Source organism: Octopus bimaculoides, chromosome 13 (assembly GCF_046866305.1).
Source record: "Octopus bimaculoides isolate indiv1 chromosome 13, ASM4686630v1, whole genome shotgun sequence".
In the NCBI taxonomy this organism is placed as follows: Eukaryota; Metazoa; Mollusca; class Cephalopoda; order Octopoda; family Octopodidae; genus Octopus; species Octopus bimaculoides.
Window position 1 is genome coordinate 53312654 of NC_142940.1, and position 12921 is coordinate 53325574.

Sequence of the window (12921 nt, forward strand, 5' to 3'; positions counted from 1 at the left end):
TATTTCATCTGGGCTCCTCAACAATTTATAACATTAGAATTACCTCCCTTACATTCTAGAGTTACGATGAATAAAGTTGATTTCTTTTCTTCTTTGATATATTTGAGTGAAACAATTGACAGCTCTCGTTTGCGGTGTCTTCATACTCCAGCTTTATTTAAAATTGGATTAACTGGAGAATTATCAGATGTTATTGCAAGCAAATCCAAAAGACACGAGTGTTTACTAGCGTTATTGGATAAACAGACTGGAAGTATGGAGAATAAATTATAATAGTATAAGTAAAGAATAACAGAGGAAGGGGTGAATGGATAGTCTAAATTAGAATGAAACGACCTACTTGCTTGCACTGTTTATTATAGGCTGGAGTTCTTCGACAAACAAGAAATTATTGGATTCCTCAGCTTGATTGACAAGGAAATGTAATAACGTAACACCTGTCTCATTTGATTTGGTTTCCTTGAAGAGTTTTAGAGCAGAACTAATTTCAAAACCAACAGCATTCCCTGCAAAACGTCCCTGGAAAGAATAACAAATTAAGTTCAATGGAGAATTACAAATATTGATGTCATCTCATGGAAGGATTCTTTCAAAGTTACATTTACAAAAAAAAAAAATTTCTCGATATGTCAGTACTGCAAGAATAATTTATAGATCCAAATAGAACGCTTTTGATTTTGTTACATAGGTGTGGCTGTGTGGTAAAGAAGCTTTCCTCCCAACCACATGGTTCTGGGTTCAGTACCACTGCATGGCACCTTGGGCAAGTATCTTCTACTATAGCGTCGGGCTGATCAAAGTCTTGTGAGTGGATTTGGTAGACGGAAACTGAAAGAAGCCCCTTATATTTGTAAGTGTGTGTATCCCACTATTGCTTGATAACCAGTGTTTGTTTACGTCCCCGTAATTTAACAGTTCAGCAACGGAGACCGATAGGATAAGTACCAGTTTCTTTTTTAAGTACTGGGATCGATTCATTCAACTAATAATCCTGCAAGCCAGTGCCCCAGCTTTGCCATAGTCTAACAATCAAAACAAATAAAAGATAGCTTTTTGTGTGTGGTGGGGGGGATTCTCCTCTGTTGTAGTTTTGTATCTTAATTATAAAAATTACGTTCATGTTTTGGAGATATCAATATTAAAAGAAAATTAAAGATTAAATGATTTGAAGAAGAAAACTTTAAAGATTGAAATACTTTCTTTGGTACATATACATATCTACATACATATACATTATACGTCAATTTGATTGGTTGATTTACTGAATGCCTGGTTATGTGGCTACGGCCACACCACAGTGCCTGTGCTTGGATACAAGGTGTCAACATCCGAGATATTTTAAATCAAGAACGTATTTTTACATAACCTTGTCAAAGAATGAAGATCGGTGCCTTTATCATAACCAGCACTCGACTAGGACCCTCACAATTACTCCGTTTATTGGGTCTCACTATTTCTGATGATCTAGTCTGTTAAAAGTACATCCTTAACAAAGCTAGGACTACCTTTCTTTTCAGGGTCAGAGGAGAGTACTCTCTATTGACACTTCACAAAACACAAGGAATATTCACAATGGAGTATTGCTCTCACATCTACGACAGTGATGCTGCTGCTGCTCATAAATATATTTAAAAACCTTCAAAAGTGGGCCATTTGACTGATTGGTGTAAAGTTACTCACAGATATGTCCCAACTTCAGGCCTATAGACTTGCTGTCTATTCTTTCTGTCCTTTTTACTAGCACTATAATGGCCTCTGCTCTTGGGAGCTGGCTGCCCTCCTACCATTACAATTCAGTTATTTTGGATCCACTGGTCTTTCCCTCACTCATCCCCCTTGTATTTAAATCCCTCTGCCCCAGACCCTTCAATAAACATTATGTCCAGTCCTTCATTCCCCAAATGTTATCCCTCTGGAATTCCCTCTCTGCTCATGTCTTTCCCCACATGTCGATTAAGAAAGGTTTAAGAGAAATATTAATGGCATCAACTTCAACCAGTATAGGAGGGTCTGCAAAGAACTGGTCACTGCCTTTTGCTCCAGATCTCAGTGATTTGTGAGAGGAAGTTGTCTTAATACTTGAAAACTGATCTCAAAACTGGGGTCTGTGAAAATAATCCAATTAAACTGGGTGATAGAATAAGTTTAAGTATCCAATTTGATCCTGCACAAGAACCTTCTCAATGTTAGACAAAGGAGCCTATCTGAAATAAATGCTTACATTATTTATGTCTTAAATACCTCTGGATTATATTTTTATTGCTGTAGACGTTTTGGCTTATCAATAACTATGACAGCTATTCTCATCAAATATTGGAACTGCAAAGATTCCTTACAAAATTTGACTATTTTCAGTTCATAGCTAAACATAATCAACAAATGTAATATTAATACCACAGATGTTAAAAATACTGGGTGATAACCTACTTAGGTCTGAAATAAAATATAACTTACAGAGTTCATATAGTTGCCAACATCAAGACTGATTGCAAAGAAAGCCTTAAGGTTTTTGTTTTCTATCAGAACTTGACAAGTTTTCTTCAAAGTTTCAAGGTTCGGTTTTAGAGTTTGCATTAACACTTTCCTCTCTTCCTTCAGTAACATGCCATCAATGCATAGATGAATGTTGGGGATTTTTGATAACAACAAAAAGAACTTTTCTGGATTTCCCAAGTCTTCTTTGTCACCTTGGTAAGCATTCAGTATAGAGAGCTAAATAGTCAAAGAATGAAGAAGGATTCAATGTATAACCAAGTGGTAATTAGATACAGTAGAGAACCGGTTAAGTTATTGATGATTCAAGCGAAACAATAACTGACAAAAGAACAGTTTATATAGTTGACAATCTTTTATCCAAAGTGCTTGGAATTTGTGTTTTAAATTTCGTTTCGTGGGCATTTTGGAATGGTTATATGCATTTACAAAATGGGGAAGCTTGGGCACAGAACCCAAATCTAAACACATTGTCCATTTATACTTCAAAGAACAGTTGATACATATTCTGTGAAGGTCGTTTTATATAAATTTATTGTAAGCCTAGTTTTGCGTATGTAACTGTGATTTGTGAGAACATTTCACTTTTAACCAAAGCAAACCCACCTTCAAACATCCCCTGCATTACAGAAGTGTTGCATTCCTAAAAATTCTTGCTATAATGTGGGATTCAAGAATGCAAAATGAATTTCCCGTTGACCTCCTTGCAACACAAAAATCATCCTGATTCAATGTACCTTTTTCCATGTTGACATGGGTTGGACAGTTTGATAGAAGCTGATGAGCCAAACAACTCACACTCCAATGTTTACTTTGGCATAGTTTGTATGGTTAGATGCCCTTCCTAACGTCAATGCAAAAGTTGTTTTACTTTGCAGCAAGATTTTTCAGAACCACATTGTTTCTGTAATACAAGGGATACTACCAATATTATACTTTTACTCCATTTTGTCAACCTCATAACAGCCCCACATCACTTTCACTTCTGCTTGTCTACAAAATATCGCTTTAAAAATCTGAGTACATTCAGGTATTTCTCTACTATTAGTGCTTCTCTCACAAGAAAACGCTTTGGAATTTGGAACTTTGGATAAAGGATTGTCAAGTGTATTTAATTAATTACATAAAAAATGTATTTGTTTTAACATAGGATTTTTACATAAATTCTTTGTCAAATATACCAGTCCTACGTACACACCTGTGTACATGTCCAGGAATATAATACCCGATGACAATCAGAAATCAATTGAAATGTAGATATAAATATTGATCTAACAAAGGTACAAGAACTACAATATAGTAATTATTTTACCGTTCCTAGAAGGATGTGATGTAAAGCCAGAGTTGACTTCACCTTTAACCCAAAGTGATAAGCTATGCTACGTTTGAACACACTACACTCAGTTAATGCAATTTTAAATCTTATATCAGATGATATGCGATTTAACTAGAACATACCTCACTGTCAGTTGGTAGAATTTTCTGCATCCGTCGTAACATTTCCAAGTCAAGATCCTTGCTTGTGCCTTCCTTAATCATTTCAACTATTTTCTCTTGTGAGGCATTACATTGTTTCAAGAAGATGTCTATGTCTAGAGCACGTTCCAAAAGATTGACCTGAAGAGTAAACAATACATATTATTAGTGGTGCTGGGCCACTGAATTTACTTGTGCAATATTCAGAGAGGAAATTAAGTTAGAAAATAATTCCAATCTGTTAAATATGTAAGCCATTTGCAGTACAAAATAAATATTAACAATAAAATGAATGCATTTGATAATCAAATAGCTAAGAATTTGAAATTTGTTAAATATTTCACTTACTTTTTTCGGAATATTTTTCTTCTTCACTTTTTGTTCATCAACTGATGCCGACTTTTTGGGAGGAGTTTTCATACTGAACATATCTTCAAGAGTTTTATAGTCAACATCCACAGCACTGTTACTTCTCATATAATATACATCTTGCCAAAGGTTGCCTTTTTCTGAGAAAACAAAAAAATGCAATGCAAATGATTGAGATAAGTATAAAATAATAATGTAATAGAAGTATCAAATAATAATATAAGTATAAAATAGCATAAATGCTTGAGATAGGTATCAAATAGTAGAAGTGAAAGGAATTTAGGGTTGTATACCCTGGTGGCCAGTTATTGCAAGGGAGATAATTATTTGATAAATTTTGGTGGGATTATAGAAAGTTTCAATTTTGAATTGACAACCAAGGAATAAGATGCATAGGATATACATGTCTAATCATTTATGTCTTACCCATTACCTTTATTCAAAGGAATTCATTCATTTAACATCCATTTCCCCCATGCTAGCAGGGCCTGGACAGGAACTGAATTTGAAGCAGGATTTTGCAGCTGGATGCTCTTCCTGTTACCAACCCTTACCTACTTTCTCAGCTAATGACATTTTATTTTTCACAGGTCTTTGAAAGCACAGAGCAACTGGTCAAAATGTCAGCCAGGAATGTCAACATTATCATCACTTTAACCACAGAATGACAAGCAACACATCAACATTCGCGCTCGCGCACACACGTACGCCAAGCTCAATAGAGTTCCCATCTATCAGTTTCACTCGCAGGGCCTTGATTAGTCAGGAGCGATAGCAGCAAACACTCCCCCAAAGTGTCATATAATCATACAGCAAATGATTTTGAAGCAGGAGTTTGCAGCTGGGTGCTCTTTTTGTCACTAACACTCACCTGCTTTTTCAGGTAATGTAATTCTATTTTTCGCAGGTCTTTGAAAGCATAGACCAACTGGTAAAAATGCCAACAAAGAATGTTGACATCACCGCCACTTCGCTCAAACAATGACAAGCAAAAAATCAGCATTCACACGTAGACACATACAAACACACGATAAGCTTAATACAGTTTCCATCAAACTGTTTCACAGACACCATTAGGAGCGATAGCAAATGACACTTGCTCAAAATGTCACACACTCACACTGTTGTTAACAATCATGTTGAAACACATCTTACATTATAATGGACAACAAAGATTTTGCTACTGGGGTAAAAGCATGTGTTTTAGACTAAATCGAGGATGCTGATTCCGAATCCGCGCTCAGAATTGTTCTAGCAGTCAGGATTTTGAGTTATGCGCATGCGCAAGATTATAACCATACTTTCGGCTAGATGTAGGCCGTATTATAAAATTTGCTAGAATAAAAGCGGTCTTAATTCAAAATTAAAGAAATAACAGCAATAAAACGAATGATGAGAAAGTTCATTATTTAGTTTAGCAATAGATGGCGCTGATGTACTGTGTGTAATGCCAAATACGTCAGTTTGTTCTTGGTAACTCTCAGTGTCATTTGCGCTGCTGTCATGTGTGATATGTGTATCTCTCGCTCTGCGTGATTACTGTTTTAACTGTGTTTATTGTGTTAGATCAGGAATAGGACAGGCTATGTGAATCACCCAGACAACTTTTGCTGTGTCTGTAGAAAATTTGCTCCACATGACTAGCGGGTGAACATTGCCACCAAATAAAAAACTGCCTATAAATATTATTTCAGGTGTAAAATTGAGGAACAAGACAAGGGGTAGGCACTTCATATATGCTGCACCATGTGTTACTCAGGGCTTACTTAGTGGCTGAATGGAAAACAGAAGAGAATGCCTTTTGCTGCACTAATGGTATGGCGTGAGCCAACCAATCATGTCTCTGTTACTTTTGCATGACTAATATTAGTAGCTTCTCAAAGAAAATCAAAGCAATGTATGCAAATTGTAAGTCGGCTCCAAAACTGGTCCCACATGACTTCGAGAACCCTGTCCCAATAACCCTCTCACATGATTCACTTGAAGACCTTGATACGTCGCATGATGAACATACTGATGCTCTTATGGACGAAGAGTACATAGTTGATTCTGAGAAAAACAAGCCATGCTTGTTTAATCAAGAAGATTTGAACGATTTAGTAAGAGACCCAGCCCTCTCAAAGGAGAAGGCAGAAGTTTTGGGATCGAAATACAGCAATGGAATCTCCTACGGCAAGGTACGAAAATTCCCATTTTCCGTTCCCGCCATAGAAGCTTCTCTTTTTTTTTTTTCAAGCAAGAAAATAATGCTTGTTTCTGTACTGACATTAATGCATTCATGCAAACATTAGGACATGTGCATGTGACTAACAAATGGGAATTGTTTATAGACTCCAGTAAGGTTAACCTCAAAGCTGTGTTGTTACATAGTGGTAATGAAAAACCTTCCATTTTTGTGAGTCATATTGTCGGTATGGAAGAAACTTATGAATCGATGGAACTCATTCTGAAAAGAATTAATTACTCAGTTCATAAGTGGAATATTTATGGTGATTTAAAGGTGATTTCCCTCCTCCGAGGACTGTACACTGGGATACACCAAAAATATGTGCTTCTTGTGTGTTTGGAACAGCCACGACGACAACAATCATTATACTGTAAAAGACTGGCCTAAAAGAGATGAGCTCATAGTTCGTCGGTACAATGGGCAGCATATGTTACGGGAAGACCTGTAAATTATCTTTCCACCCCTTCACATCAAACTCAGCCTCATGAAAAACATCGTAAAAGCAATGACAGACGATGGTTGTGGCTTCTAGTATCTAAAAGTAAAATTTGGTGCAGAGAAAAGTGACGCAAAATTGAAAGCAGGCATTTTCATTGAACCCGAGATCAGAGAATTGATATCTGATAGCAAATGCAGAGATAAATTTAATCCAGTTAAGCTGATGGCATGGGATTCATTCATGCTAGTTAAACAGAACTTTCTTGGAAATCATAGAGCTGAAAACTATGCTGATTTAATAAACAACATGCTAATAGCGTATGAAAATGGGGATGCCGAATGCTCCTTAGAATGCACTTCTTGCATTCTCATCTCAATTTTTTTCCAACTAATCTTGGTGCTGTTAATGTTGAGCATGGTGAGAGGTTCCACCAGGACATATATGAGATGGAAACAAGGTATCAAGGCCGGTTCAATCCACACATGATGGGTGACTACTGCTGGTCCCTACAACAGGAGACCATCACAACGCATAAGTGCAAGAGCAAGTGTCACAAACATTTCTGAGCTGAGCATATCAAAAATACAGTGAGTATTCCCTTAACATAAATATACTTTGTACCATTATATTATATTTACCTTGAACATAAATATACTATATACAGTACTAATATACTATTATAATAATTATTTACCTTGAACTTAACTTTTCCTGATACTAATATAGTATTAATACACAATTATGCGCATAACTCAAAATCCTGACATGCTACAGCAATTCTGAGTTCAGATTCGGAATCAGCGTACTCAATTTAGTTTGGTACAGCACCAGTTGTCTGAGTAGCAGACATATATTTTTTTTGTTCTTTGCCCCAGTGAACTCCAGATCAAGGTTCACTAAGGGTAATTGACAATACTGTAATAGTAGCACTAGTAGTATAGTGGTAATAGTAATAATAGTAAAGTAGTGAAGGGAGTAGGGATAGTGACAATAGGGGTGGCGGGTGGTAGTGGTGATGGTGGTAAATATGGTAAAAAATGATACATTACCATTGATGATATTGGGTGGGACTTTGTGCCATTGGAAAGAACGAAGTTTCTGTGTTGGTGCCAAGACTGGTTTACCATGTAACCTGGCTGGCAACGTCGCAGACGAGTATTTGCTTGGTGATAACGATGTTGTTGATGACGGAGGTGGAGGTGGAGCAGGAGGAAAACCCCTGGAGCCAGGAGGTGGAGGTGGAGGTGGAGGAACCCCGGGTAAACTCTTAGACCCTGGGGGTAGTGGTGGAGGAGGTGGCGGAGGTGGTGCTGAACTGTGGGAAACCCCAGATCCTGGGGGTAATGGTGGTGGTGGTGGTGGAGCTCTAGGTAAATTTCCAGACCCCAGGGGTAGTGGTGGTGGAGGTGGTGGTCTGCAGAAATTCCCAGAGTTTGGGAGTGGAGGTGGTGGAGGTGGTGGAGGTGGTGGCGGTGGAGGAGCCCTGGGAAAAACACCAGACCCAGGGTTTAGTGGCGAATGTAGGGGAGATGGTGGAGGAAGAGGAGGAGGAGGTGGTGGTGGTGGAGAAGCCTTGGTGATGGCTTCAGGCTGTATAATAGAAGTGCCAGATTCGGAAATTGTTGGATGTGGAGGTGACTGTGAAACATCAGTCTTTGAATGACTAGCAGACTTTGTCAGCTTTTCCACCTCTGGAACAATGCTGGCCTTTGATGACCCATCTGCCTCTTTTAATGCATTGGACTCTGATGGCACGTTTTCCTCCGGTGCAGCAGCAAGCTCTGACTGTACGTCTGCCACTGGAGTATTTTTAGAGTCTGAAACAGTGGTAAGCTCTGATAGTACGTCTGCCTTTGACGGCACATCTTCGTCCATTGTGGTGACTGGCTTTGATGACACGTCTGCTTCCACAATAGCGGTGGACTCTGATGGTACGTCTGCCTCCAGAATGGAGGCGGGTTCCGACAGAGTATTCACCTCCGAATCAGAAGTAAGCTCTGAGATCATGCTCACCTTTGGGGTTAAATGGGTTGATGGGGGTTTTTTAGATACGATTTGGGCTGATCTAACTAGTGCAAGTAAAGATGGAGAAGCTGGTTTAAGAGTATCCTCCTTAATTTCTGTTGATGCGTGAAGCCGTTTTGTTTGGGGCGTTTGTAATGTTTGAGAAGATGGTCCGGGAGAGCAAGTTGATTGTAGTACAACTGGTGATGAACAAGAGGGATTCTGTAGTGTATCTGATGTGATTGAAGAAAGAGTTTCTGGTTTGTCAACATTTTTTTCATTTGTATTTTCAGTAGAAAAAGATTGTTGTGATGTGGTAATGGAATGAAGCGTCTCGGGCGTCAGAGGTGGACAGGGTTCGAGATTTTCTGCCACTTCAGGTTTGTCATTTTCAGAAAATCTGTCTTTCCTGTTGCTTTTAATTGGTGAAGAATATATTTTCTTTGATGTGTTCTCTGTGTGTTTCTCTTTGCCCGCCTGTGGAGCAATTTCGGACAACGTCGGTTCTTCTGTTGATTTGGAACTTACATTGGGGGTTTGGTTTCCTTCTAGTCGAATTTGAGAAGATTTTTCGTTCATTTGCGTCGACTGTAGAACCAGTTCAGATAGAGATTTAATTTTCTTCGGGCTACTCTCGATAACAGAGCTATTCAAGGGTTCTTCTACAGATGTCACTGCTTCGTTTATTGTCATGGATGGTTCAGAATTTTTCTGGAGCTCTGTTTTATGGACGTGTTTTTGATTCTCAGAATCTGATGGAATTTTGTGGTATTTTGATAACTTTTCTGGCGTTTGATTTTCTACAACATTTGATGAATTCGAAGTTGATTTAGGAGATGATGTTTCAACGAAGTTTTCTGGAAGATCAGGTTCTTCCAAGTCGAACGAGGATGTAGTGGTTTGTGACTGGAAATTATAGCTTCCTGAACCAGAACCGGTGATCTCTTCCGTCTCAGAGCCATATGTAGAATCAACTGTTGTATTGACTTGCTTTCTTTGGTCTTCAGTAGTTCTATTGCTTCTACAACGCTGTAGTTCTATTTCAGTCTTTATGTCAACCAAAAGTTTCTCAAGAAACAAAGATTTGTCCAAGTAAAGTAAGTTTTGTGCCACTGACTCCATTACAAACCATTGGTAATCACTGAAGAATAGGAGACAAATATTTTGTTTTTAGACAAACAAAGACATGAGGGCAATCAACAGAGATTATTTACTGAAATATATCCAAACTAAACTCATTACATGAAGAGAGAGCTATCCATCGACATCATCTGGTGTAGGCAGCGTGTGATCCACACTTTACATTTAAGGCGAGGAGCGTATAGTTGACACCTAACAACTGAAGGGAGAAACATACGAGGAGATGCTGAAAAGTTCCTGGCTTTGGGTAAAAGAATACAAGAGGATCAGTAAATTACGATTTTATTACACATATTCCCCTCTCAGATTCACGCACTTATTGCAACGGTCCTTCATTTTCTCTAAGCTCTGTAAAAGAACTCGGAAAGTTGGGCCCCCCAAAAGGCCTTCGCAACACCCTTAAAGCGAAGAACATTTCAACACCCCCTCGTACGCTCTTCATCCATTTCTTGGACGAAGAGCTTATGTATCCATATTCGACATCTGGGGAGAAATGCATGTGTACCCACCTCAGACATGGGTTCAAGAGTACCTTGTCTACACTCGACCTGTAGGGTAAGGAGCAAATATTTACCAATGATGCTACACCCAGTAAAATATTAGCCGTCAATATGTTAATAAACGATCGTTAGTCTTAAATAGAGTCAGACATAGTATTGTATATACCATGAATGGCATCCATAATAAAATATCAAAATTTCACTAATATTTCAAAGACAGAGCTGTCAGATCTGTTATGAAACTTAAGGAAGCTAGTGGACTCCTATCTCTACAGTGTTAAGAGAAAGAGATAACGTCTTGATAGCACGTTAGTCCATCATAGCTGATTTCCTCAGAAGTCGAAATATCTACTCTAGACAGCAGTGTAATCACCGGCTCATTTAATAGGGCAGATGTTTCGACATACAACGAAAGTCCCGTAGCAAATTTAACCCACAAATCACTAATTAGTAGCAAATATACCAGCAACCACTTCACTTCTAGTGAGGTAAGCAAAAACTATCTATAGTTAATGCATAAAAGAAGCCTTTGGTGTCAAACATAAGAATAACTGTGGCTTGAATACGAATGACAAGGAACTTACCTGATTTCATTCTCAGGGTCAATTTGTTGAAGAGACTTCAGAATGCTGAGAAAAGATTCAGCGTGTGGAGTACCCAGAACCTGAAATCATAAAACAAAGAAAGAAACATGCAAACATATTCTTGATGTAGTAAAATGAATAAAAAAAAAACCGTGGGTTAAACCAGTGCTGCAAAGTTTAATGTTATATTTTGTACGTTTAAAGAAGCACATGTTAGTTTAGGTTAGTTTTGTGTGGCAGTTACCATATAAGAATTGATGCCATGCTGTTTAGGGTTCGAAGGCAACCAATTACTAAAACCCATTATGAAGTCATCTGAACAAAAAAAAAGGGGGGGGGGGGGTGATTAATGATAATTTAGTTTAAGCTTTTTAATTTTTTATAATAAAATGAACAATAAACAGCAAATGCAAAACAACCAATCCAAGGGAAAAAGGAAAAAATAATTTTAAATGATTCTATAACAAACTAGGTGTACATTACAAGATTTCGAAACATCGGTAGAATTTAAGTAAATTACTTTTTAACGTGAAACTCGAAGTAGATATAGCTATAAATAGAATGCAGAATATCGGGTTCAAAACCACTTGGGTAGAGAAAACGTTGAAGGCTGTCCGTTGGGTACGAATCCACATCTGTGGATATGGCGGGTGTACTAATCGTTATACCAAAGCAACGCTTCGAAGTTTCTCCATTAGAGCTTTGTTCTCACTAGTGAAAATTGTAAGATGTTTACATTACAAGAATTTCGAAACTTCGAGAGAACTGAAGGATAAATTACATTTTTATGGTGAAACTCGAAATTAAAGCTATGAATAATAGCGTGTTGAAGACTAAAAAAACCCTTTAGATGGGAAAAAAGTCGAAGGCTGTTCGGAGTTTGTTTTATGCAAGGGTTCTTTTTCTTTTTTATTCCATACGCAATATTATATATGTTGTTATTTATAGCTTTATCTACTTAGTGTTCCACCGTAAAGATTAGTTTATTTTAATTTAATAAACTATATGTCGAAAAATGTTATTTCTTCCTTACACGATACTTGGGACGACTTTGACAAAATGTGAGGTGTATTCCGAAAAAATTTCGTCCATGAGCGCCACCCTAGTATTATGCATTTGGAGTGCCATTTAACAAGGAAAAAATTTAGTTCGCCGAAAGAGAGGTAGAGATAGTGGAGGAAGAAAGTTACAGTAAATAGGACATCCATTTAGGATCAAATTAACTGCAATCTATGAATTCTGAAAATATGATACCTTTGCAAAGCATCTTCTCAACTATGAAGTACCCAGATATTCCACTTGGTAAGAAGTAAAAATATTTTAAGCAAAATTGCAGGTACACCAATCCTTGGCAGCGCTCACTTTCGATCCAAACAATTGTTAGATTGTAACTACTGTGCACCCCCGACCACTGCATCTTTGAGTGTTTTTTTCTTTCTTTTATCTCACATCTCCTGCACAATGTTCATGGTTTCAACCCCCTGGTAGGATCTCGAAACGGTTGCTGAATATATCTGTAAAATGCCACAAAACTTACCGTAGAATAAACCTTTTGGAAGATGATGCAAACTGGAACAGTACCTGGGGAGAGTTTTCAGTCTTGCATTCTTCAAGCAATATGAGGAATCTTTACAATCATTATATACGCCTATTCACCGTCCGAATCTCATAAATTTTTGTTTGTATAGC

General features: G+C 37.8%; 1 protein-coding gene across 1 annotated transcript in view; it reads right to left on the minus strand.

Moving 5' to 3' along the window:
• LOC106877725 (uncharacterized) overlaps nt 1–12921 on the minus strand; it is a 76736-nt gene that overhangs the window by 6134 nt on the left and 57681 nt on the right. Inside the window, exons 7-12 of the mRNA XM_089361315.1 lie at nt 11233–11312; nt 8054–10149; nt 4318–4478; nt 3952–4110; nt 2455–2712; nt 341–519 (exon numbers count right to left, since the gene is read on the minus strand). Of these exons, the coding sequence (XP_089217441.1) occupies nt 341–519; nt 2455–2712; nt 3952–4110; nt 4318–4478; nt 8054–10149; nt 11233–11312 (2933 nt within the window). The remainder of the gene's footprint in view (nt 1–340; nt 520–2454; nt 2713–3951; nt 4111–4317; nt 4479–8053; nt 10150–11232; nt 11313–12921) is intronic.